Source organism: Olea europaea, chromosome 21 (assembly GCF_002742605.1).
Source record: "Olea europaea var. sylvestris chromosome 21, O_europaea_v1, whole genome shotgun sequence".
In the NCBI taxonomy this organism is placed as follows: Eukaryota; Viridiplantae; Streptophyta; class Magnoliopsida; order Lamiales; family Oleaceae; genus Olea; species Olea europaea.
The window spans coordinates 249871-277239 of record NC_036257.1 but is presented as its reverse complement, the minus strand read 5'-3'; the positions used below and the strand labels follow the sequence as shown (position 1 = coordinate 277239).

Here is a 27369-nt window from a genome sequence, read left to right as displayed (position 1 = left end):
CGAGCTACTGCTGCTACGTGGCAAAAAAAAAATTTACACATAAAAAATTGATTTTTTAGCAAAAAAAATAAATAAAACCTTTAAAAAAAATTTGTTGGGCCTGAGAGGCCCCCCCCCCTCCCCCCAAAATCCGTCCCTGCTTGTACGCTGAAATACCCCGCTAAAAGGCAAAGGCTACCAGTCGAGGATAAGATTCGGTGACCATTTGCACTCCAACGGTAAAGTCAATGATCGGACGAAATATAGGCTAAGTGCAAGAGAGGGGATAGAGAATTTGGCTAGGGTTAAATAACATACCTTAGGTGTAAAAGGGATCACATATATATAGTGAAATGAAAATGGGCCAAGTGGTGCTAATGGGTCAAGTTCCAAACCCACGACGAGGTTTCTTGATTTAATAGGTCCACTCCAATTAAATAATTGATGTGAGTCGGCCAATGTGGACCCCCCTCCGTCTTAATCAACCACGTAATTTATAGATATAACGCACTCTCTTTCAACGTGCTCAAACCTGTCTATGCATGCCTTTTCAATTTTTTTGATGCATAATGATAGGACATCCATGAGTATTATTTTGATAAGCCCTTTGATAAATAGTTACTATTTCAATTATAATCAATAAATAGAAAAGGTAAACATTTACCTGGTTCTAGGTATTGGCAAACAGCAGGCGAAAGGGAAGGCGAAAATCCCATGAAGACGCCACTTCCTTATATCATTATATTTGGCATGTCGACGCCTTTTGTTATTTTAGCAATTGCTTTTGCTAATGGTTGGGTTAAAGTTCCAGTTCGATGATTTGTAAATGATAAAAGAATGAGCAGTGCAGCTAACACTGAGTAACTTGCTTTTTGAATCTGTTATTTCAGTTCTGTAATTTACGAACCATCTGTTTTATATACAGTTGACTTGGTATTTTTGTCATTTTAGCAAAAATTATATTAAATTTCTCACTATTACGAATTGCATGACTTGTTAACTTGTAATGTGATAATAAATGTTAGATTTCAGCTTAGGCGTTCTTTGTTTACATCTTATTAGGCAAATTTTGCAGCTATCAATTCTATGTTTGTGTAATACTTGAATATGCTGACTTTCGAGAGGAAAAATGGGGGAAGATGAGAATAAGCCGGAATTGAATGTAGCATCAAGATTCATTTATAGACTAAATGGTTACTATGCCACAAGTCTAATCTCTGGCCCATAGTGGGCAGAAAATATCGTACCCACTGGTGAGGTCTTGCCACCTGACAATTGGGGTCTAATATACCTCACCAATGGACAAGATATCTCACGTTTACTCAGTTTTGTACTTTGTCAAGTATTAACTTATATAACATGTTTGATACGAAAATTGATTATGGTTGGATTGATTGTTAAATTTTATGATCATATTACATTATTCAGTATATGCCATGTCATTATGCATTTATGTAAGTGAATCGTTGACGTACAATACTTTATGGAGGTGAGCACTTGGTATGATGCACAAACTAGTCGTGATTTGGAGATTTTGGGGTTGCGATTTGGTTTTTAAGGGTTGGTAATTGATGGATGGGGGCGATTTACATGTTCTCCACTATTTGTGGGTAGGTGATTTCTGGTTTGGCAACCAATTTTTGGCTTCTGCTTATCGGCATTGGTGGAATTGTGAAATTGGGGGTAAAATAAGGGTCACGTTATAAGGAAGTTTGTTTTTAATTCAATTGATTTTTTATTTTTTATTTATTTTTATTTTTTTAGAGAAACGTGTTTAAAGAGAATACAACTTATCAGAGGTAGTCAACCTCATCAGCAACTTCTTCACTTGGCATAAAATTTGTCCACAAACGTGCCACATCACAAGTTTCTTTGGACACGTCATCAAAATCGTTAAATTTTGCAACTGGTATCCATTCATTGATAGATGGAATTCCAGTTTGCAAAGTTGAGTGGCTACCTAGAGAAGTTTTGAAATTCAATGATCATATGAAAATTTTTGGCAAAGTTCAGTGATATTTAGGGAATTAAACCGATCTTTAGTGGATGATGTTTGTATATTCCAAAGAAATCAAATTATGACATAGCAAATGTCCAACAAAGATCCATCACTTCGTATTCTTTTTGGCTCCTGTTATTCACACACACATAGGCCCAGATCGTTTAGATTGAAATATCAGCCCATTCAACTTTGGGCTAGTTCACGGGTTGATGTGTGAATTATGGCAGTCATGCTAAGTTGGTTTTTGGACCAACACAGAGAGCTTGATTTATCAATAATTTTGTACCATTTTGATTTGCTAAAGTATCAGTTAGAATTTTTTATTTATTTTTATTTCTTCCAATCATTTAATTTTACTAGAAGGATTATAAAAATGATGGGTTAGCACCGGGCTGGTGCTAACGTGCAATATTAGGTCTATGGGCCATCCGGTTCACAAATTTGGAAGATTGTCCAACGATATTTTTAAATGGACTAATTTAGGCTTGTCACTTGATCTATACGTACTTCAGTTGGTCAATCCACCCATTTTGACACCTATATTAAGATGAAGAAATTACACCACAACAGATATTTAAAGATTATTATTCGTAAATCAGATATCAAGTTAATTTATTCAAATATCAGGAATTTATTTTATTATTTATATTAATAATAATATTATAAATCTACCTATTTCCATTCTCTCGCTACATCTCCTCTCTTTTGTCGTCATCACAAGCACCAGCATGGTACCAACGCTTACTGCGAAGAACGTTGCTTGCTGTTGTGGAGCTGAGCTGCTAAAGTTTTTCTTTTTTCAATGGTTTGATTGCAACGTCGCCTCGATTCGATCTACTGGAGTTTTATTTTGTATGGTGGTTTGAGCATTGCCTCGATCCGTTCTAATGGAGTAGTGGTTTGCTGAGTTGTTACCTCGAGCTCAACTGTGCTGGGTGGTTTGCAGTATGAGGGGTTATGATGCTGTGAGAGGCGCTGCATTATTGTGGCGGTTTGGTGGCACCCACTTCCAAGACCTCCGGCCTATTATTCGTTCTCGGTGGATTCGACGTGGTGGCAGTGATGGATTTGAGGTTTTCTTGTTAGGTGGTGGTTGTGGTGTGATGTGATGGAGATGGAAGTTCTCTATTCTCGCACATCTCTATTCTCGTTGGTGATTGTTTTGGTTGTTAGGTTGTTATTGGCAGTAGTGGTAGTGCAAGAGTGGCGATAATGGTTGAATGTTATAATGGTTGTGGTTGGTGGTAGAGGTGGTTTTTGGTGACTGAAGATCTGGTAGAGGTGGTTGACATGAATGTTATTGGTAGTAGATTGGATCTAGTGGTGGCAATCTTGTTTGTGGAGATGTTGTGGTGTTGGTAGTGGTGGTGGTATTGTGGGGGTGGCAACGGTGACAAGGTGAGAGTAGTCGCAATGGCCCTGGTGACAGTGGCTGTGATGACAGTGTTGGTGGTTATTGTATGTGACCTAATATTTGCTGTATATAACCAACTATTTGGTTTACGTATGACCAATTATTTAACTGTAACCGTAATATTTGATATTTAGTGACTAACAAATTTGAAAATATGCCTAACCCAATTTTTTTATGCGCAAACCTGAACTGATTATCCAAGACCATCAGTCCATTTTCCAAATTACAATAAAAAACTATAAACGTGGCAAAGGATGCTCACAACGAGGGTCGGAGCAATATAATCCCATGCGGGTCTTGCCCAGCTTCTGTTGTCATTCCTAGTTTAAAATAAATTATTTAAATAAAAATTCTAAAATTTAAAAAGCTTAATCATAAAAAATAAAAAAAACCAAAAATTTAAAAAAAATTATAAAAGAAACAAAAATAATTCAAATTCTTTAGTTTTCATTTTTTTTTATTATACTTTGAAAATTCAGTTTCTGTACTTTACTTTCGTGGCGAAAAAATATTGCAAGATTCATCAATTGTTAAAAAAAAAAAAAAAAAAACCTTGATATTAAAGGGAAAAAAATACATTATTAGCTGTTTTTATTTCACTTTTTTTTAGGCTAGCTTAAATTGCAAACCTTGAACACTTGATGGATCCCATGTAAATGTCAATCTCAATCAAGTTATCTTCCTCATTCATTTCATTGATTTCTGCTAAGAATTCCAATGGAATACTCTGAAACTTGGCTTCTTGAGAGAAATCAGTTAACCTTTTCTTCTTCACCTCTTTTTCTGGAGAAAGATATTGGCCACTTGGGATGGCTATTTCAATCAGACCTTCTTCGTCCGACATCGAATCGTCCGAGCAATCTGGTTGTTTCTGTCCCGAGTAATTTGTTCGATCAGAATCTTCGCTTGAAGTTGAGTACTGATCCATACTTGCAATATCACTTTCTGAATAGAGATCTTGTGATGATCTAACCAAATATTCTTCACGATCGTCAGGCTCTTTGTCATCTTTTTCTAGGTTAATTTGCATGATTGGATCATTTTCTGCTTCCACTGATTCAACTTCAATAACATCAGCTGAACATTCTGATGAAATGCTTGAAGATTTCTCTTGCACCAGCGGGCTTGGTTTTTGTTTCCAGGAAGTGAAAATAAGAGTTGGCAAGCAGATCAAAGCAAAAGTTGTGATGGAAACCCATAAAACTCCATTGCCTGAAAAGCTCAAAAATACAGCAATCCAGGGTTTTAAGCCCTGGAAAAAACACAGAAAATAAGCCATTTGATCTCAAAGACAAACTGGGGTTCTTGGGGAGGATTGGACTGTTTGAGAAAAAGGAAAATGCAAAGCCACTAGCAATAATTGTTTATTGACGTACTCATTAGACAAAATGGAAAAGCTAATAATTAAACTTCTAGAAAGTTTGGTGGCTAAAAGGGAATTCGAAAAGATAAAGTTGAAGCTAGTGAAGATGAAGAATATAAGATTGCAGTTTGCGCCTTTTCAATCCAATATGGCTTTTGAAATGAAAAAGAGTAGAATCGGAAGAATCAGACCCTAATCGAAATGCGTTTCTAGCCTAAATTCATCAGAAGGAAAAAGGGACAGTGTAAAAATGTGTGAGAAAATGGTGGAAACAGGTGTCAGTGAACTGGTTTAGTATTGCCAAAAAGGCACAAGTTAAAGAAACAAGAAAATTTTCTGCTATGCTATCTTCAAAGATTCACCATTCCCAAGCCTCCACTTTTTTGAAAATTAATAAAATAGGGTTTTCATTTGTGCTTCATGAACAGCTATCAGGTGGTCTTCATCTGCCATTGATTCTCTTAAAAACCTCAAAAAACATGGAAATGAGAGATGGCATGTGAAGACCTCTGAGCTAACCAGTCACCACATGCCACTTTACTCTTATATCAATGAATAAATATATTAATCCACTATACATTTTGTAATTCGACCTACTTTTTTTTACCCTTCCTCCATGGAGTCCATTTCATAGAGAAACCAAAGCCTAGGGATAAATACAAAATTGGAAAATAACACATTATCCAAAGATGTAACACAATTTTTCCTTCGTACGGAAATGGAGATGACACCATAGATAGAAATGTTATTTTTTAAATATTAAGGCACAAACTGTAGTACAATATTATAATTGATTATAAAAAATTAAGTATTTCATTTTTAAAAGCTATTTTAATATTATTTCAAACTCTTAGCAACTTAATAATTTTGTTGATGGATAAGAATTATGTAAATGTGCAACTATTTAAGTAATTCTTAGTTGAAACCCAAGAAAAGTCCATAATAATGTGTAATTATTAATCTAAATTTTTGAATATTTTGAACAAAAGTTTCCTTAAAGTTATTCTCAAGATTTTCTAATTTTATTAGAAAAACAGAACTGAAATTTTTTTTCCTGAGTTTTTGAAAGAATTTTCAAGAGTTTGCATCTTCGAAACAGAAACGCTAACCTCTTCGAAGTTTCCATATAACTCAAATTTTTCTATTTCTTTTTCCATACGATGAATATCTGGATCTGCAATCGTTTTAGATTCAGTAAAATAAGAAACAAAAATATATATTAACAAGTAAAAATGACACAATGAACTTCTAGTTAGATGTTTGAGGCCGTTTTTCATTAAAGAGGCTTCTCTTTATACATGCTAGAGCGATAAAATTATCTTAGCCCCTCTAGGAAGGATTTTTGGAGCTCAAAAATTGATTTTTTGTCTGTTAGAAATCAAAAGTAGGCATCATTTTGCTTGATCCTCTCACAGGTGGGATCCACAGTCTACTTCAACGGCTCTATTTTTACTGAAAATCCTCTGAAGAAACAGAAATAGACAAGCTCTAATTAGAATGTTTAAGTGATAGACCAAAATAACATGGCTTATTATAGTTTGTAGTCGACGCGTTGAGCCCCTAAACTGCATTTTGATGTTCCTTTTCTATGGTTTGATATAAACAAAGGAAAAGGGCCAACTTTTCTCGTGAAACGAAATGGATTCTTCTGCCTCTCTTTGACCTATTTGCAAGAAGAATCACAATTTCTCACCAACCTTTTGGAAGGGAGTGGGGATTTTGCGAGCTATAATTTATAAAAATTCCTGGTCAAATATCCAACTAGCGTATATATATATCTGGGTCAGAGTCAAAGGACGATCAAGAAGGTTGACGACCTCCATTGTCGTTCAGTTTGTGCCATAAGGAATCGAATTAAGTTACCTTACGAGTGCAGCCCTCGTACCATCATTGAGTTTGATTGTCAATTATGGTGGAGAGAATGTCAAGCCATCATGCCATTTTTCCCTGGACAATATACGTTCTATATAATGGTAGATATAAAGGTTTGCGAATCCGTGACCCAAGTTCAGCTCAAGTGGGCGACAAAAGAAAACGAACAAAAACAACTATACAGCTGGGGTTGGATTTTATTTTATTTTATTTTATTATTATTATTATTATTTTTTTTTTTTTGGGAGTTGACCACAACTGAAAGTTTATTTATTTATGAATATAAGTTTTAAATTTGATAAAAAAGTCCGAAAATTCGGATCAAAGGAGTGGAGGGATAACCAAAACGCGCTTTTAGCATGCACGGCGCGCAGTAAATGGTCCCAAGCTTGTAACTAGCAAGTGGCTGCCTTTTTGTTTCTTATTTTACTTACTTTATTTTCTCTTCCTTAAAATTAAAAGAGCAGACTTTTAGAGATTAAAACATAAAGTTGAACACATTTGACGGCATCCTCTCTATACATTTTTGATACCTTAACACCTAACTTTTTCGTAAATTCGATATGTCAACAAAATTTTGGCATTTCGACACATTAAACCTTCACATCTTCCTAAGTGATGTCGATGTGCCAAAATTATATCAGAGTAAAATCACGAGAACATCAAATTTGGAAAAATAAATCTGAACTCATAACACTCTTCCTTGTATGCAAACTTTATTTTAGATTATAAATTTTAAATAAATGAATGAAACTTTGTTTGACAGTTAAAATAAAAAGGGTAGACTTTAGAGTTTAAACTAGAAATTAAAACATAAAGTTGAAAACATTTGATGGTCTCTCAAATACATTTTTGATACCTTAACACCTAACTTTTTAGTAAATTCGAAATGTCAACAAAATTTTGGCACTTCGACACGTTAAACCTTCACGTCTTCCTATTTATTAAGAAGTGATGTCGATGTGTCAAAATTATATCAGAGTAAAGTCATGAGAACATCAAATTTGGAAAAATAAATCTAAACTCATAACACTCTTCCTAGTATGCAAACTTTATTTTAGATGTTAGATTTTAAATAAATGAATGAAATTTGTTTGACAGATAAACTAAAAAGGGTAGACTTTAGAGTTTAGACTAGAGATTAAAACATAAAGTTGAATACATTTGATGGTCTCTCCATACATTTTTGATACCTTAACACATCACTTTTTAGTGAATTGAAATATGTCAACAAAATTTTGACATTTCAACACATTAAACCTTGACGACTTTCTATTTGTTAAGAAGTGATGTCGATTTGTCAAAACCATATCAAAGTAAAGTCATGAGAACATAAAATTGAAACAATAAATCTGAACTCATAACACTTCCTTATATGCAAACTTTATTTTAGATGTGAAAATTTTTATTTAAATAAATGAAACTTTTGTTTGATAGATAAAATAAAAATAGATAAAGGGAATGTGGTCAACTATCTTCGCCACTAGTTTATAAAAATTGAGCATGTGTTGACGCTTTGATGGAAAACAAACCCAGTTTACATGTGAGGAGAATGTTCAAGGACAAAAATTAATTCAAATCGATGTCAAAATTCTTGTAGGACAATTCAAACGAAAAGAAGAAATAGAGACTAGATTTGCCATGTATGCTAGCACACGTTACACTGCTCCGTCACCAAACAAAATGTGGTTAACATGGTGGCTAATTTTTATGAGGCCTTTAAACATAATTATTTTACTAGCGTAGCAATTCATAACAAGACGTATGAAAAAAATGTCATTTTAACAAAATAGTATTATCAAAATTCACTTTTCCATATATACAATTAATCTAAACTTACAGTAGATTTAAGAGTCTTCAATATATGCATTCAAAATTAATGACTTTAATTTTAATTCACTTGTGAATTCAAGGAGTTTTGGAGGATAATTTCATTACAGTTAAGGTTTCTCCAACTTGGAGAGAAAATGGAATTTCGATTTGATTTGTATATACAACATCTATGGATTGTTGAATTGAATAATAAAATGTTACCCTAACACGACTTGAAACTAATAAACTTTCAATTTATCCTCAAATAAGTTGAAAATTACAGTCGGTAGAAAATTTTACATTAGTATGTTTGAACATTTGTTGTTCTACTTTGGACTTCACTTTTTATATATTCTGTCTATAACTGAATTGAAGTATAAAGTATTTAGAACGTTCATGGATGCACAATAGCACAATTTTTGATAGCTTCTTGATCCCGCCTACTAGATTTATTGGTTGTTAATTTCCCGTCCACCTGTTCGTCTTTCAGAAGCCCCTGAGTTATATCACCAGATCTCGATTTTTGTTTGAGAGAAAAGGATATGAAAATGGATGCCAGAATATTAACAAGTCGTCAAGTTCGTATATGTACATATACAAGGTCAAAATTAAATGCTAGCAGAAGCTCATTCTGAGAGGGTAGAAAAAAAAAATTTATTTGCAATTCATATTGTTACAATCTACATAAAAATTACAGGTTATTGTCTTAATGATAATTTAAAAATAAATGAAACAAACAATTAAATAAAGATACCAAATACTAAAAAATGTCAAATTCAAAATTCGAAGATCTAATACTCTAATATGTACAGACCTAATACAATAGTAATCACTAATCTCCATTAGAATGATAAATTGATGATTGAGCATACTTTTTATTTCATTTTCTCCTAGAAATTTAATCAGCAAAATATAAACAAACAGAAACCTAATAAACTAGTTTTATTTCCTTACATTGAAAAATTTAATTCGCGTATAAATATAAATTGAAAAAGAAAAGGGAAGATAGAGAAAACGAACCTTTGATTGTAATCACGATTTCTACATATTGAATGAACTATTGATTATTAAAAGTAGATGTTCATTGTTGACACATAAAAATTCAGCTCAAATCGAACGGCCCAAGGAATGAAGCCCAATTGGAGGATCCCCAAATCAGATAGCCCAAAAAACGAAGTCCAATCAAACAATTCAAGATGAAGGCCCAAATAGGGAGGCCCAAGAACGCGGTAACGCTATCGCCCAAGTTTGCAAGTCACCCAGAATCTGAGCGAATGGAGTGTCATGCAGTCTCCCAGAGCTGTTACTCTATTCTTGCCCAAACCTTCAAGTCGCCCAAAGTCTTAACAAACATAAAGCGTTGTGGTTATCAAGAAGTGCAGTTATCAAAGCAGTTATTAAAGCAGCCTTATCACGTTCCACGATTCAAGGAATTCAATCGAAAACGGTTGAACGACGAAGAGTAATGGCAGCAGTTAAAAAAGGCAGTTTTCATGACAAGTTGGCCATTACGAGGAAAGTGGGTAGTTGCAGAACGATCAAGCAGTTTTTAAGCGGTTGATCACAAAAAATCATCCATGGAGTATAAAAGGGAGAAAAGACATAGAGCAAAGCACCGAATCAAAAACTCTCGAACAGAGAACATATAATTTTAATTTCCTTAGTTTAGACTTAAACACTTTTTTCAGTAACTCGTGTGCTTGCGCCCCTTGGAGGCATTTTGTTTTCGATTTCCAATTGTAAAGTCATCGCCAATAAAAGAACACCCCTTTTTGGGACTTTGTCTCAAGAGATTTGTCCCTTAAACAATCGTCTGATCCCTTTTAATTGTTAGCGACTAACCTGCGCGAAACAATTTGGCACGCCCAGTGGGACAATGGTGTTAGGTGTTGAAAATACAAAAGGTGAAACAATATGCCTCAGAGATCCGATAAGGAAGTAGCAAGTCAGGGAGGAATCCAGTCTGTGATCGAGCGATATGAGGAGCAGCATGCCTTTCTACGAACAGATGGACAGAATCAGAGCAGTAACAGTCGTTACGAACCAATGACGGAGTTGAGCCCTTGAACCATGCGTGCTCACACAAGACGTCGTTGAACAGGTAAATCTTCGAAGCATTCATAATATGGAAAGATTTACCCAAAATGGGAATGCACACTATGACAACATGGCCAAACAACTAAACATTTTGAACGAAACAATGAATAAGTTAGTAGGCCAAATATGTCAACCAGTTATACCTCTTGCAAATCACTTTCAAACTAGGACAATTGTGGAACATAATCCCTCAGTCCTAAATCCGAACCAAGGGGTAGAACCACTTTCTGGTCCCTCTACTTCAAATCAAGGGGGTACTGCAGTGCAAAACCAGAACAATGGTAGTGGTATGCCTAACTTGGGGGGCAATCCAAATATAAGAGATAATGTCCTAAGCAATGGACAGAATACCCCACGTGTTAATGAGGGAATAGATGTTCAGGCTAATGGTAATGGCCCTAATCATGGTAACTTTGTTGCCAATCAAGGGCCAAACATCAGGCCTCATGCAAATCAACCGGTTAATCAACCTGTAGGAATTTCATATGACCCCAACGTCATGTTGAGAAATCAGATTATGGAAATCGTACAGGATCAGATGGCTTTTGGGGTGCGTCCCGTCATTAGGCCGACTTACACAAAGCCATATCCTGATTGGGTAGACCAAGCATATCCATGGCCTAGAGGGTATAAGGTGCCTGAATTCTCACTGTTTACCGGTTTAGGAGAGGTGTATACTCTGGAACACATAGGGCGATTCACATTGTAAAGTGGTGATGTAACCGATTACTATAAAATAAGGCTTTTCCCTAGTTCATTAACAGGAGTAGCTTTCTCCTGGTTCATCAACTTGCCAACGAACTCTGTTCAAACATGGCAACAATTGGAACAGTTATTTCACGCTCAGTTTTATAAAACTGAGTCTGAAGTCATTTTTGCTGATTTGGCGAATCTACGTCAAATGCCAAATGAATGGGCAGAAAGTTTTCTCCAAAGGTTCAAGACAGCAAGAAGCAAGTGTTTTGTACCTCAGCCCAAAAAAGAATTTATCAAAATCACTCAGGGCTGCTTGAGCTTTGATTTAAAAAAGAAATTCCAGGACAAGGAATTTCCTGACCTTTTTCAGTTGAATGCAAATGTAATTAGGTATGAACGACTGATAAGAGAGGAAGAACAGATGAAAAATTCTAGTAAAGGGACTTATTACAATGACCCAAATTTTGATGTTCATACCATCAGTGACGAATCATATAACCAGACTGAAATGTGTTTGACCGAATTGGTTAAAGGAGATATGTATACTTGTCCCATAATGGCCAAGCCTAGACCATCGGGTAAAGATGAGCCCATAAAAGATGTAAACATAAAGGCTAGAACGTTCTCGTTCGATGTAACCAAAGCTGACCTTATATTTGATAAATTATATAGGGATAAGCAGATAAAGTTGAGCGATAAGCACAAATTGCCAAACCCTGAACAAATTAAGGGTAAAAAATATTGTAAGTGACATAATGCATGGTCACATTTGACTAACAATTGCTTGGTTTTTCGCCATGTATTGCAGGATGCCATTGTATCAGGACGAATTACATTCAACAATAAGAAGAAGATGGCAGTGGATGAAAATCCTTTTCCACAGCCACTTGGAGTGAACATGGCGACATCTGGATTCAAAAACAAGTTGCCAAAATTCAAGTTGGTCGTAGATGATGGAGAAGAGGATCCTAGACTACATCCCAGTGTCTTTGAACGAATCAAGGGGAAGGAACCAAAAAAGGACGAAGACGTCCTGTGTGCAAGATGTAAAAGAGAAATGAATACGGAGAAACCAGGGATATGGCAGCATCCCCATCGCTATACCTTCTTCCCAAATACTCAACCTGGTAGAGGGCGAGGTACATCATTCTATAGAGGACCGCCTTTGGAGAGGCAGTTCAGGCCAGCAGATAATGGAAGAACATTCAGGCCGCAACCTCGCCGGCCAAATGTATGGCATTCATTCCAGTATAATGCAGGAAGGGCAATACCCTTCGATGAAATGACTAGAACCCAACAAAGGCGTTTCCAACGAAACTATGGACGGATGATGAGGCAGCAACAGGGAGTGCCACATCCTAAAGCGCCTAAACTACTCAAGGTAGCCAATCAAAATGTCCTCAAAGATAGTGAAGAGACCGGTACAGATGAATCAATGAAAGAACTGCCAGAAACTTCTTCTGGAAGATCAAAGTTTGAGCGAGACAGAAGGGATGGAGAAGATCCAGATCAGCCCCTTACTATCCAATTCGGTACGTTGCCCCCTGTCGTGGCCAATAATTACTTACTGGCCAATGAATTCAAGAATAAAGAAAAAGAAGAAGAGAGGGAGGACAATGAAGGAGAAGCTTGCATGCTGGAATGTGAAGAAGGCTAGACTTCTAGAGAGGCCTACAACGATGAAGAGGACGACGGGATGACAGACATTGAAGAAGAAATCGACCTAGAAGCAGAAAGAAGAAAGAGAGGAGTATCGCACAATACTTTGTTGAAGCAACTACATCGAGAGGACGTCCTTTCGATTTCTACGTACTGTACGGGACACCCAAAAGAAAGAAGAGAGTGCCTCGTTCTGAAAAGTATGGATCACCTCCAAGAATAATGCCCCCTCCCACAGGTTAGGTAACTGATGAGGAAGCATTAGAAAAAAGTAAGAAGGAAGTTCAGGAGACAGAGGATCAACGCGATATGCTGCACGTCGACTTATCACAGGGGGATAATTCGACAGAAAACAAGCAGGAAGTAGAAAAAGAGGCTGTCGAAAAGGTTATTTTTAAACGGCCAGCCATGAAATTGACTAAACACTTGAGACCATTGTATGTTAAATCTCTAGTTAACGGCATCCCAGTGGTAAAGGTACTTGTCGACAATGGAGCAGCTATAAACACCATTCCATCTAGGATGATGAGGAAGTTCGCAAAGACAGAGGGTGACATGATTCCTACAGAAGTCATCCTCACGAGCTTCAATGGAGGAGCAACTTCAGCTAAGGGAGTTATGCCATTGGACATAACTATAGGGACGACTACTAGGACCACTGTCTTCTTTGTAATAGATGGTCCTACTAGTTACAATGTGCTACTAGGAAAAGATTGGATACACGGAAGTCGCTGTATACCCTCATCGCTCCATCAATGCCTGATCTTTTGGAATAACAAAGGCAAAGCAGAGGTGGTACAGGCCGATCATAGGTCTTTTGTCGCATAAGCAAACTCGGTGGAAAAATTCATGTACGAAGGAAACTATGGACCTGTCAGGGTAGTACAAGATGGGAAAGAAACTCAAGTTGTTGCGCAAAGCGAAGAGCCATTTTCAGTGGATGCACTCACTGAAATGTTCAGACAGATGAGGCCAAATATAGTGGCCCTGGAAGAGCCAGTAATTGGCAAAAGAATAATCAAGGAGTCTTGAATGGATTCTAAGTTACGAAAGCAAATGACCGACATTCAGGCCTTCAAAGCCAGATTAATGGCTTTCAATAAGGAATGCAATGACAAGGCAAAAGAAGAGACAGCCCTAAAAGCGCTGAATGACAAATTGACAATATTCAAGTTAGAACAAAGCATTGGCCGAGAAGTCAACAAGGTGGACTCTTTAGAAGAGGAAGTACTTGCAAGGGAACTGGACGATGAAGTGATGCGGATCGCCAAACTTGGATACGCTCAAGCACAAAACTCTCTGATCACAGTAAATATTGGCAATAAAGGAGAAGATCGTCCAACATTCATCAGTCAGATGCTCGATCAAGAGGTTAGTAACAAATTAATCGCTTTGCTAAAAGAGTACAAAGATTGTTTTGCTTGGGAATATGAACAAATGCCTGGTTTAAATAGAGACTTGATGGAACATAGATTACCAACTAAGCCTAATTTTAAACCTCATAGGCAGCCTCCTAGGCGTTTTGCTCCTAATGTGCTCCCTGAAATCAAGAAAGAGATAGAGCGATTATTGAAAGCAGGTTTTATTAGAACAGCTAGATATGTCGAATGGTTGTCCAATATTGTGCCAGTACTAAAAAACAATGGTGAACTAAGGGTGTGTATAGACTTTAGGAATTTAAACATAGCTGCACCCAAAGATGAGTATCCAATGCCCACAGTGGATTCTTTAGTAGACTCGACTATCGGACATGTCATGTATTCTTTCATGGATGGGTATTCAGGATACAATCAAATTTATATAGCTGAAGAAGACATACACAAAACTGCCTTTAGATGCCCTGGGTCTCTAGGATGTTTTGAATGGGTGGTTATGCCTTTCGGCTTAAAAAATGCAGGGACAACTTATCAAATGGTAATGAATTTAATATTTCATGATATGATTGACAAGTTTGTTGAAGTGTATGTAGATGACATAGTAGTCAAGTTCATTAAAGAAGAGGACCATTTCGAATAGTTAAAATATTCGTTTGAGCGAATGAAGCAATATAAGCTAAAGTTGAATCCCTTGAAGTGTGCATTTGGTGTTAATGCAGGGAATTTTCTTGATTTTTTAGTACACAAGAGAGGGATTGAACTTGATAAAAATAAAACGAAGGCCATTTTAGAGGCCAAACCACCTAGCAACAAAAAAGAATTGCAAAGGTTTCTAGGCCAAGTAAACTTTTTAAGACGCTTTATTTCTAACTGTACAAGGCGAACTAAAGTCTTTTCGCCGCTTTTAAAGCTGAAAAATCAGGACGAATTCGTCTGGAAAGAAGAACATCAAAAGGCTTTTGAAAGCTTGAAGACATATTTATCAAGTCCACCAGTGTTGGTGTCACCAATCCAAGGACGGCCAATGAAAGTGTATGTATCGGCTGAAAAAGAACCAATAGCTGGAATGGTCGCACAGGAAGACCTATTTGGTGAAGAAAGGGCAATTTACTACTTAAGTAGATGGTTAACGAAATGTGAATGTAATTACTCTGCTATCGAAAAATTATGTCTTGCATTGTATTTCACATGTACAAAATTAAGGGCTTATTTACGGCCCGTAACCGTTTATTTAATTTCTAAAGTAAATTTAGTTAAGTATATGTTCTCGCGCCCTATTTTACACCAAAGGGTAGGCCTTTGGACACTAGCTTTATCAGAATTCAAGATACAATATATACCTCAAAAGGCAGTTAAAAATCAGGCTTTGACTAACTTTCTAGCCGATCATCCATGCCTTGACATGCCTGAAGAAATTGAACTAAAAATCAATTCGTTCGAGTTAAAACCTTAGGTATTGTATTTCGATAGGTCAAAAACCTCTAAATGTACAAGAGTAGGAGTAGCATTGATTAATCCTTTAGGGATTTGCTATAAGTTCGCATTCACTTTAGACAGAATGTGCACCAACAATCAGGCCGAATATGAAGTCTTAATTGTAGGCCTAAAACTAATGATAGATATGGGAGTAAGAAATGTAATCGTTAGAGGCGATTCTCAATTGGTAATCCACCAATTGATTGGTGATTTTAAATGCCAAAGTGATTCCATTATAAGTCAATATGAGATCGCCCAAGAGTTGTTGGAAGAATTCGACCAAGTAGAACTTCAATGCGTTAATAAGATATATAATGACGTGGCAAATGAGTTAGCCCAAATAGCCTTAGGGTACTCAAAGGTTTTGAATTGGAAGTCTACTTGTGAGTATGGAATCATATTGCCCGTGACTCAAAGACGGACGAGAAAGATTGAACTTCACTGCATACAAGATGGAGATGCAATGGATTGGAGAACAGAGATTAAAAGGTTCCTTAAAGAACCTAATGGAGGGATTAGTAGGGAAATGAAGCTGTGTTTGCTGAACTATACACTAATAGATGAAGAGTTGTTTAAAAAACGCTCTGATGGTGTATTACTAAAGTGTGTAAGTTTGTAAGAAGCCAAGATGATCATGGCTGAAGTGCACGAAGGGATATATGGAGCTCATCAAGCTGGCTAAAAGATGAGATAGTTAATTATTAGGAGTGGATATTTTTGGCCAAAGATAGGAGAATTATGTATTCAATATGCAAAGAGTTGTTTAGCATGCCAAAAGCATGGTCCAATACAAAGGGTGTCAGCGCGAGAGATGGCACCTATTATTAAACCTTGGTCTTTCAAGGGTTGGGCGATAGACTTGATAGGGAAGATTTATCCCCCATCGTCCAAGCAACATACTTTTGTTATAGTTGCAACCGACTATTTCACCAAATGGGTAGAAGCGGTACCTTTGAAAGAGATCACCCAGAAGAATGTTATAGAGTTTATCCGTGATCACATCATTTATAGGTTTGAAATTCCACAAACGTTAATGGTAGATCACGGAACATCTTTGAATGGGGATCAAGTAAACAAATTTTTGAGCGAGTTTGGAGTTAAATTAGTAAACTCCACACCATATCACGCTCAATCCAACGAACAAGCGAAATCTTCTAATAAGATTCTAAAAAATATCATCAGAAAGATGATAGATGAAAATGCCAGAAATTGGCACGAATGTCTGAACAAAGCCTTATGGGCTTATAGATCATCACCTCGGTCAAGTACCAAAGTTACTTCTTTCCAACTTGTTTATGGGCAGGAGGCCGTTTTGCCTATGGAAATCAACGTGCAATCGATTAGAGTGTGCTTGCAACATAAGTTGAATGATGATGAGTATGTCGAATCACTAGTTCAAAATTTATTGGGGTTAGACGAATTGAAGTTGGACGTCTTAGATAGATTGCAAGTTCAAAAACAAAGAATGTCTAGGTTTTATAATAAAAAAGTCATAGCCAAGTCGTTCAGCCTGGGTGAACTAGTTTGGAAGACGATACTCCCTTTGGATAGCAAGGATCCAAAGTACGGGAAGTGGTCGTCCAATTGGGAAGGACCACACAAAATAAACAGTGTGTTGTCCAATGGAGCGTATCACTTGGAAGATTTAGATGGCACCAAGCACGTGAGATTTATTAACGGCAAATATTTGAAAAAATATGTTCCTTCTTTATGGGAATGTGAACAGATAAAAGCATAATCAAAATATGTTGAACGATTAAGGATAACAAGGTCAGAGCGAAATACGTTCAAATAAAGTCCTTTTATTATCAAACGTTCATTACAAAGATGCGAAAATACAAATAATGGATGCTCTACAAACTACAATCAAAAGTAAGCTAATCTCCCGATTGATCGCCGAGTAAGAGGGTGGACTGGCCTCACCACCTTCTTAAATGCATCGCTGTAATGGCGGGCAAAGAGGCTGAGAAGCACTCTCAGCAAGCAATGTGGCCCGCAAGCATCCCAAAAATTGCCTTCTATTATCGACTCCTTGTAAAGGACAAAGAGACGATGGGAAGAACTTCGATGGTAAAAACTTTGCTGCTGGCCAAAAAATATTTCCTATACCTCCCACACCAAAGGTGACATCAAGGCAAATAGTAAAATGGGCGGACTAAACAATCCATTTTTATAGAAAGACGAAGGTTTCGGATCGGATTGATTGTCAGAGTGCCAAACAATGGCAGCAAATTGGTTTCGAAGAAGAAAATGAAGATGAAGATGGAAGATGGAAAATGCGAAGCATACGTGCATTTATAGGGGGTGGAGATGAAAAGACAGAATATGAGCAGCCACATTCTGCCTAGTAAATGAAATTAAATAGCCCAAAGTCTTGGAAAAAGTGGTGGAAATATCAAAAGAAAATGGGCAAGATTTTTAGCACAAAGCAGTTAAATGCTTGAAGAATTGACGACTAAAAAACAAACGTCAAATAAATGCACAAGAAGTTAATATATATGTTCATTAATGATGAACAAAGTTACAAAGGGAAAATCAAATTACAAAAGAAAAAGCCATCATATGTCTTAATTACAGTCCACCCCACACTGAACGAATTCGTTCCCTAAGTTTTTCCCAATCCTCGTTCTGTCGAGAGGAAGTGATGTTCAATTCGGCCACGACATCATCATCAACTTCCAACTTCTTGTACTGCTCAACCAAGGACTTAGTTCGCTCAATTCCCTGGTGTTGCAGCCATTCTCACCTTGCAGTCGTCCATTTTGGCTTGAAGTTCCTTCATCTGAGCAGCCAGATTAACCATCAAAGAGTCTTCAATCATGACTTCGAAAGATATTTCTTTCAACTCGTCCTCAGCCTTGTTGATCTCCATACGCAAAGACTCTTTCTCAGATACAGCTCGAAGATATTGAGTACTTTTGGCATTTAGTTCAGCATTCTTGGCTAGCAAAGAAAGGACCTCGGAGTGGATAACCTTCAACGTCGCTTTAAAATCGACAGAAAGATTGAGCGACGGAAGCGCCAGTGCTTGCTCCAACTTTGCATTCAAATGCTCAAGTTTATCCTTGTGTCTGGCAGCACTAGCCCTACCAATGTCCATATCCATGAAGGACACGTACTCAAATATCGACTGCTTGAGGAACTTCAAATCTTCCTCTGAAGAAACAGCAGGACGATCAGATGGAGCAGGGTGAGACGTCTTGACTTGTCCCCGAAAAGCGAACAAGTCTTGGATAGTACGCACAATCTTGTCAGCATCCTGCAAAGAAAATTGCCAATATTAAAGATTCTCACTACAACGAACCAGATAGAAATAAAAGTGAAGCAAATATTACCTCATCAACAATCGTGGAAGATGGCATGTTCTCAGCCAAGTCTGCCACCAATGACTCCTCCATTCGTGAGGACTTCCCCTTATCTGAGCGAGAAGATGTTGCCACAACGGGCAGACTCATAGGAGTATATGCAAAACTCAAGAGCAACAAATCAGAAACCAATAGCACAAGCAAAGGTAAGGCATCAAAAAACTGAATTACCTTCTGCTTTGATGTTTGGGGGGTTGACGCCCTGGGAAGAAGGTGGCTCATCCATGGGTTGTGATGAGGATTCTGGGACTGAAGATGTCTCTTTAAGCGTAGTCCCCTCCTCAACCGGTTTGGATGAAGCAGCCTCAGCGGAGGATGATGGAGCAGGAGCTGTTAATGCCAAAGCCTTTGAAGGAGAGGCTGAACTTTTCTGAGAAGTCCAAAAAATCATCAGCACACAGAAAAGTTTCAAGTATGGAAAAGTATGCTTGTGAGTAAACTAATTTAATTACCTTCCTCCTGACGATAAGAGGGGTATCATCATCATCATTAACATCATCCTCCAGAATGGGAGATGCTGAGGCTGGCCGTTTGCAGCTTGGGGCACTCTTGGCTGTAGTAGGCTTGTCAGGGAGAGAAGAAGATGGACGAGCAGACTGTTTAGCGTGACAAGGAGGAGAAGGACTCCGGATGGACAAAGGAGTGACTAAAACAGGAGGAGGGGAAGAAATGCTCGGCTGGTCTAGTGAATGAAAGGCACGATTGGCATCAGCCGCAAATAATCTACGCTTCACTGACGGTTAGAGCTGTTCAAAAAGAGGATGGATGGCGTGACTAGAATTGAAGGGGGCTAATGAAAAATAGCTGGTTAAAAGAAGATTGCGAGCATTTATAGTATCTGCCTCCGCCTTATTAATAATATGAAAACGGTCAATTAAGTTCCTTGAATAGCAAGGAGGAACAGGCCAAGTTTGGCCGAAACCAAGTTGGCGAGCAAAAAATTGTGGAGCATAAATTTCTACCCCTGCCTTCGCATTGGTCCCAGTTAAAATATCATGAAATAGCTCCCTCCCGGTTAAAAAATGGATCCAAATGAGCAGGGAGGTGCTCGCGCTGTCTATAGTGGAGGGGGGATGTACATAGTCTGGAGTCAAAAAAAGAGGAAAAGGAAAAAAGGAAGAGATTGAATCCAAAGAATAAAAGAATGAAAAAATGTCCCTTCTGAACATATTTACAGGAGCCAAGGGCTCCATGGCTAGCCCATAACAGCTAGCAGAGGAGCGAGAAATTGATGGAGCACCAAGCAATGAAAAATAGGATCTCAACCATAGTTGAGTGAACCAAAGAGGTCCACTACCAGTGGGAGATGCACAATTCTTCAATTGAGTTTGAAGAGAGGCCATGCCTCTATAAAGGGAAGCCAAAAAGAAAGAACATAAATTCAAAGGCCTGCCACGAGCCAATTCATGCGCTATGGATAAATAACTCAAGGAGGGCTTTATGCTTGGCGCACACAAAACATATTTACAAAGCCAAACTAGAAGAAAAGCCACTCGCTCAGTATGGAAAGACTCAGCGCTTGAATGATTGTGAAAGGTTTGCAGGCTTGAATAAGACTCAGTGTAGTTTCTACCAAACTTTGGGGCGCCACCAGAAATCAAGATACCAGGAAAAATGGTATCGTCCAAAGGTGGTAGATTCACTAGGGCCCCAACATCCCTTAAAGTAATAGACATGGGGCCAAGAGGGAAAATAAAGGTATTATACTCAGAAGACCAAAAACTCAAAGCAATCGAAAAAAGTGCTGAATCAAAAGTAGGGGGGCGAATAGAGATTTCTAACAAATTAGAAATCCTAGCATTATCAAAAAGTGCCTTAGTAGGACCATGGCCCACAAGACGAGCATGCCACCTACGGAAAGCTACATTAGATTTAGGCAAGTGTGAATACCTCTTTCGCAAAGTGGCCCCAGTGGCAGAGAGTTTAGAAATGGAGGGCCTTGAGTACAAGGAAACAGCTGACCCACCGTCGCTTGTTCAACTGCTTCTGCATTGTTGAAGAAAGGACCTAAGTAGAACTCATTGCGTTCGACATCGGCGGGCGCAAGAAAACTCGGAGTTATGTATGGACGACTCGGAAGTTTCTGAAAGTCATCAAAACTAAAGGAGTCGCCAGCTTGAGATTGTGAAGTAGCCATTTGAGATGGAACGAAGTTTTTCAGGGTTATGTAGCAGGGAAGCAAAAGATGAACAGTAAATCGTGGGAGAGACGCGAAAAATTTGAGGCGTGATTTAATGGTGTACAGTGAAATGGCGTGTTTGGGGGGTTATAAAGGTTTGCAAAACGACGCACCTTTTCAAGTTATGGAAGAAAACAATGATTGAAATTCTTGGGAATCTCGAATGTTGCTGGAAACACAAAGTGAATATGGCAAAATTTAATAATTATTATTAATTCTGCCATATTGGGGGGTAATTGTTGACACATAAAAATTCAGCCCAAATCAAACGGCCTAAGGAATGAAACCCAATTGGAGGATCCCCAAATCAGATAACCCAAAGAATGAAGCACAATCAAACAATTCAAGATGAAGGCCCAAATAGGGAGGCCCAAGAACGTGGTAACGCCATCGCCCAAATTTGCAAGTCGCCCAGAATCTGAGCGAATGGAGTGCCATGCAGTCGCCCAGAGCTGTTACTCTATTCTCGTCCAAACCTTCAAGTCGCCCAAAGTCTTAACAAACATAAAGCGTTGTAGTTATCAAGAAGTGCAGTTATCAAAGCAGTTATTAAAGTAGCTCTATCACGTTATACGATTCAAGGAATTCAATCGAAAACGGTTGAACGACGAAAAGTAATGACAGCAGTTAAAAAAGGCAGTTTTCATGACAAGTTGGCCATTACGAGGAAAGTGGGCAGTTGCAGAACTATCAAGCAGTTTTTAGGCGGTTGATCACAAAAGATCATCCATGGAGTATAAAAGGGAGAAAAGACATAGAGCAAAGTACCGAATCAAAAACTATCGAACAGAGAACATGTAATTTTAATTTCCTTAGTTTAGACTTAAACACTTTTTTCAGTAACTCGTGTGCTTGCGCCCTTTGGAGGCATTTTGTTTTCGATTTCCAATTGTAAAGTCATCGCCAATAAAAGAACACCCCTTTTTGAGACTTTGTCTCAAGAGGTTTGTCCCTTACACAATCGTCTGATCCCTTTTAATTGTTAGCGACTTACCCGTGCGAAACGCTCACTAATGGAATCAATGATCTAAATTCAATAAATCAATGTCTCCCATTCTGTTTCTGCCTTCTTCTAGCCCTAGGTAAAACAAATGACCTTTTTTAGGCATTGGGTGCATTTGTTGGCGACGACGAGGATGGTGGTGGATCTGGTGGCGACGATGGGGGTAGAGGTGGTGGCGGGGTTGGGGGTTTTTTTTTTTTTTTTTTTTTTTTTTTTTGGAGGCCCTTAAGGTCATGAGGCCCTAGGCCACTGCCTTAGGCCAAGGCTGGGCTTGGTTATTTCGATACTTAAATTAGATATTATTTATTGTTTTAGAGGAATAAAATGGAATATGTTATGGGAACTTCAGCAACTGTTATATCTTTGCATCTTGCCTTAGCCTTGTCCAATGGGACCTTGGATAGTGGTGGTTGATGAGATGAAACCATGGCTCTGCAACGAGAATCAAGCCATATACATATATGTTTATTCGTTGTTGCGTTCTTGAAAAAACAAGGAGTTAGTTATAGTGGTTGTTGATGAGACGAGACCATGGCTCTTCAATGACAATCAAGTCATATATGATTATTTTAATTTGTTGCGTTCTTGAAAATACAAGTTTGGATTGTTGTGTTTAATGAGAGGAGATCATGGCTCAACAACGATAATCATGTCATATGTGATTATTATACTTTGTTGCGATTTTGAAAATACAATTTGCTACGTTGGAAGTTACACCCAACCCATGTTTGCATGTGGTACCTGACCTTCATGCATATTCCGAGATATAGCTTTTCATGAAGATTGTATCGGAGTGCTATTAAAAACTACTATTACCATAATAATAAATGTTAGGTAAAATTGCAGTGTCTCAAACCTTTCAATTTGTTGTAGAATGCACATTAACTTTTTACATTTTTGGTCGTAGTCCCAAACCTTTCATTTTAACGACTGCACGAGTTCATTGGATAGAATCCATCCAATATTCCATTAGTCAACCATGAAATTAGATGTTTGACTCAAATTAACAAGTTAAATGGGGTAAAATAGTAAATTTAGATTTTTTTATAATAAAATAATTAAAATATATAACAAAAGAATAAAAATAAAAATGAACTATGTTCATCTTCTCTTCCCACAGTCACCCCGGAAATCCAAAACCAGAAAACCAATCACCAGCCATTGCCGTCACTACATCCACACGATTCCATCGCCTATCATCGCCACAACAAACTGCTATACCACCGTAGCCAAACTTCATTCACATACACAGATTTGGCAGTGTTAGATTTTATATAATAAATATATTATTTGAAAGAAATAACTAAGTTGGATAAAGTACCCAATTGGCGAAAAATGTGAAATTTGCGGGAGATTTGATCACATCCCACATGATAATTAAAATAATATTATTTTATTTATTTTAATCATTTTCGAATTTATCTAATGAGTTAAACTGTCAATAATATGATCATATTTAAACAACCCATTTTCAACAACTTATTAAAATTGCAAATACTTCTGAACCGTGATGGAGGCAAATATATCTATTCTGACTATATAAACTCATATCTAAAAAAAAAAAAAAAAAAGGTTATAAACTCATATTTAAAAAAAAAAAAAAAAAAGGTTAGACCTCAACCTTGAGGGTTTTACCGTCCTGTCCCTAGAGCTTTGTGAGGGAGGTAAATCGCGGGATGTGCCCCATCGGGTCAGAGAACAAGAGCTGCCTGTACATTGCGCCTACAAGGAGTCCAATTCCATGTTTCAGGAATTGAACCCCCACACTACAGCTGCCAATAAGACATGATATAACCTCACTCCTATCCTTTACACTATTAAACTATGCCCCAAGGCATATAAACTCATGTCTAATTTTGAAAAAATTACATCAAAAACTAATTTATCATTTTTATATTCTATAATCTTTCATACTCAAGTTTTATACTTATATACTTTTTTTCTGGAGCACACTGGTGATTTCTAAAATCGCTACACAAGTGATTTTTTGATCGTTGTATCCTCAAAATAATTGTCTACAAAGGTCACAGTAATTAACGATACGCAATTTCATTTTAGAATATCGTGATATCACGAAATTTGATTGATAAGTTCTACTTTTTGAATTTTACAGTTTTTCAATTTAATGCAACTAACCATTTTCCAACGCATACTTCATAGCCAAACATCATTGAAATAAACTTCATTCACATTAACATCAGTGTGCTCCAAAGGAGAATGAGTCGAAAGCACATGATTATAAGGCTCAACAACGGTAGTTGAAAGCCGAGGAGAAGGGTAAATACTAAAACCCGACTTCGATTTTTTACCACAATCAACCGAAAGCTTTTCAAGCAACAATTATCCAAGCCCAGATACGGTACTACCACCACCAATATATGGATCAGGGCCGAAATTACCTGGTTACCTGCAGAGCACGACATGGTCGTGGTGGCTTAGTCAGCGGTGAGTTCCATGGCTGATCTTGGCGGCTTGGTCAACGGTGAGCCGATCCAAGAATCCCTTCATGGCGCGATTGTAGGTGTAGAGAATCTTTGAAGTGTGATTTGGGGGTGTCAACAGATCGGACTTGGAGATTACTAGTTAATGTGGGTGGAGAAAATAGACATGGGGCTTGGTAGATTTCACCCAATTTAAAAGAACTTGAGGGTACAAATGAAATAAGTTATGAAGAAGTTTAACATATAACTTTGTGATAAGGATCAGAGAGTTTACGATGCTGCGGTTGCTGGTCGGTGACAGTGGCTGATAGTGACTGATTTTCTGGTTTTTGGTGGTTGCATTGGGAATAGGTGAGGTTGGGAGGAGGGGGGATTTGAAGAAGATGAATAGTTTATTTATTTATTTAATTTTTTGTTTTCTATTTTAATTTTTTTTAATTATGTTTCTATAAAAATCTAAATTTATTATTTTACTCCTCAATTTTAATTTGATAATTTGAATCGAATATCTAATTTCTTGATTGAATAACGAAATATTGGATGGAATTGGCAATTTACCCCGTCCCGGTACCGCCTCGTCCCTAATGGGGCAAAAAAATCCGTCCCGTGCGTAAATGGTCGCCTCGCCTCGAACTCGTCTCGTGAAGAAAAAATTAAAAAAAAAAAATTAAAAATAATTTTATTTCTAAACAATTCATTGTTAAAAACTCATTTTAAATTTGTATTTTATTCTCTAATAATAACATAATTTGAAACTTTGAAAATGTAAAAAAAATAAAAAGTAAAAAAAATTAAACGGGACAACAAACAGGGCAAAAAGTTGCCCTGCGCCGCCGCACTCCACCCCGCCCCATTGCCATCACTATTGGAATCCGTCCAATGCAGTCCCATTGTCATTGAAGTAAAAAGTTTGGGACTGTGGTCTAAAAAATAAAAGAGTAAGGTATATTTTGCAATAAATTAAAAGGTTTGGAGCCTCCTCTCCAAGTTTCCCTGACTGTTGTATAAAGGTTTATATGCCTATAGAGAAAGAACTAAACTACTCTGACAAGGCCACTAAACAGGTTTTGCATCCAATTATTGAGCGTCAGCTCCTAGTAAGTTGTGTATTCTTTTTTCGTTTTAAACTATCCGATCACCATTTGACAAGTGTACCTCGAATTGAAACCTTGATGGCAAACCTTGTTGCTATAGCAGCTTTGATATAGAAATTCATAATTTTTCAGAAAATAATGTTATAAGTACAGATTTTTCTACAAATTTTGTACAAAAAGACAACTGATTTTTTCTAAGGTTGCCTGGTCTGGTTTGGTCTTGCACGGTTTTTGAAGGCAATGTGGGCATCTTCACTGTTACTAAGGCTAACCAGAAGCATAAAGACGTAAAAGAAATAAAGAGAAAACTGCGTCGCGTGCTCTTCATAGATGCAGAAATTCTTAGAATGTGTGTCGATTCATTCAATTTCTAGCAAGATATGTGAAAAAGTACGAAACACTAATAAAACTGAAAATAAGTCTTACACCCCGGCGCCCCATAGTTTTGATACAACAATTCCATTTTTATTCATTGCTCTAGAAAGCAACTTACAAGCACAATGCACACTAAAAGAAACATCATCATCCGTTTCTCTGCAACTAAATCATCATATATGGAAAAACATCTCGATTCTCATCATTTTCCATTCACATCAAACGAAGGAGTGAAGAAGAAAATGTCACCCAGTCGATCATTACTAGGAGAATTCCCACCATACACCAATAATCCCTCTTGGCCATCTCGTTGCCCACCTGCAAATGCACACCATCCTCGTGGCCCCGGATGGTAATCAGCAGTCAAGATATCTCCCCATCTTTTCCACACTAGCGTCTCAGTATCAAGTGCAAAGACTTCATCAGAAAATTTTCCGGCACCAAGGTGGCCTAAATCACTTGGATCAATCTCTCCACCATATATAAATATATACTTCCCAACCGCAAAAGTTGAGAATACACTTCGAGGTGTTGGCTTTTCTCCACTTGTCTCGACTTCAACCCACTTCTCTTCATTTGGATCAAAGTAATGTACATCATCAAGCTCCACTCCAGAGAAACCATACACGACCCAAATTTTCCTGAGAACTGCAACTAGTCCAGGTCCACCCCTAGGCTTGCAATTCTCCCCTGGCACAGGAAAACTGATCCATTTTCCATCAAGAACATCATAAGCCCATAGATCATTAAGCCGTCCAGCATCCCCACAGCCGCCAAAGACATATATTCGCCGGTCATCTGAGGTCATCGAATGGTAACTGCGGTGTGGGGGCCCCATCGCACCACTCGAAAGTAGGGTCCATTTGTTTGTAACCGTGTCGAAACTGTAGAGTTCATTAAGCTCCTTGTGTGTAGCATCCCTTCCACCAAAAACATATATTGTCTCTGCAACTGATACCATTGTAACACCAACACGAGGAGGAGGAATTTCCCCGGTTGCATCAGCAATCGACCATGTTTTGTCATTGAGATCGTACACATATAGTTTGTTATCCACAGGGACACGAGGTGTGAACTCGCCACCAAATGCATAAACCTTTTCACCTATAAGGGTTATAGCATGTGAGCTTCTTGATCCTGGTCCAGTACCTTTCTGCTCCAGCTGC

The 27369-nt window shown here is 37.7% G+C and overlaps 3 protein-coding genes across 3 annotated transcripts in view; 1 reads left to right on the top strand and 2 right to left on the bottom strand.

Moving 5' to 3' along the window:
- The window catches only part of LOC111370344, a 2601-nt gene extending 1638 nt beyond the window's left edge, over positions 1 to 963 (top strand). Inside the window, exon 3 of the mRNA XM_022992010.1 lies at positions 654 to 963. Within this exon, the coding sequence (XP_022847778.1) occupies positions 654 to 798 (145 nt within the window). The 3' untranslated portion in view covers positions 799 to 963. The remainder of the gene's footprint in view (positions 1 to 653) is intronic.
- A 2975-nt stretch (positions 964 to 3938) lies between these two features.
- Positions 3939 to 5220, bottom strand: LOC111370243. Its single transcript, XM_022991928.1, has one exon. It carries the CDS (start codon positions 4672 to 4674, stop codon positions 4012 to 4014), a length of 663 nt encoding a protein of 220 aa, XP_022847696.1. The 5' UTR covers positions 4675 to 5220; the 3' UTR covers positions 3939 to 4011.
- A 20939-nt stretch (positions 5221 to 26159) lies between these two features.
- LOC111371008 (nitrile-specifier protein 5-like) overlaps positions 26160 to 27369 on the bottom strand; it is a 3362-nt gene continuing 2152 nt past the window's right edge. Inside the window, exon 4 of the mRNA XM_022992937.1 lies at positions 26160 to 27365. Coding sequence (XP_022848705.1) covers positions 26406 to 27365 — 960 coding nt within the window. The 3' untranslated portion in view covers positions 26160 to 26405. The remainder of the gene's footprint in view (positions 27366 to 27369) is intronic.

Coding starts and splice junctions, on each gene's coding strand:
- LOC111370243 (XM_022991928.1), bottom strand. CDS start 4,674: ATGGCTTATTTTCTGTGTTTTTTCCAGGGCTTAAAACCCTGGATTGCT.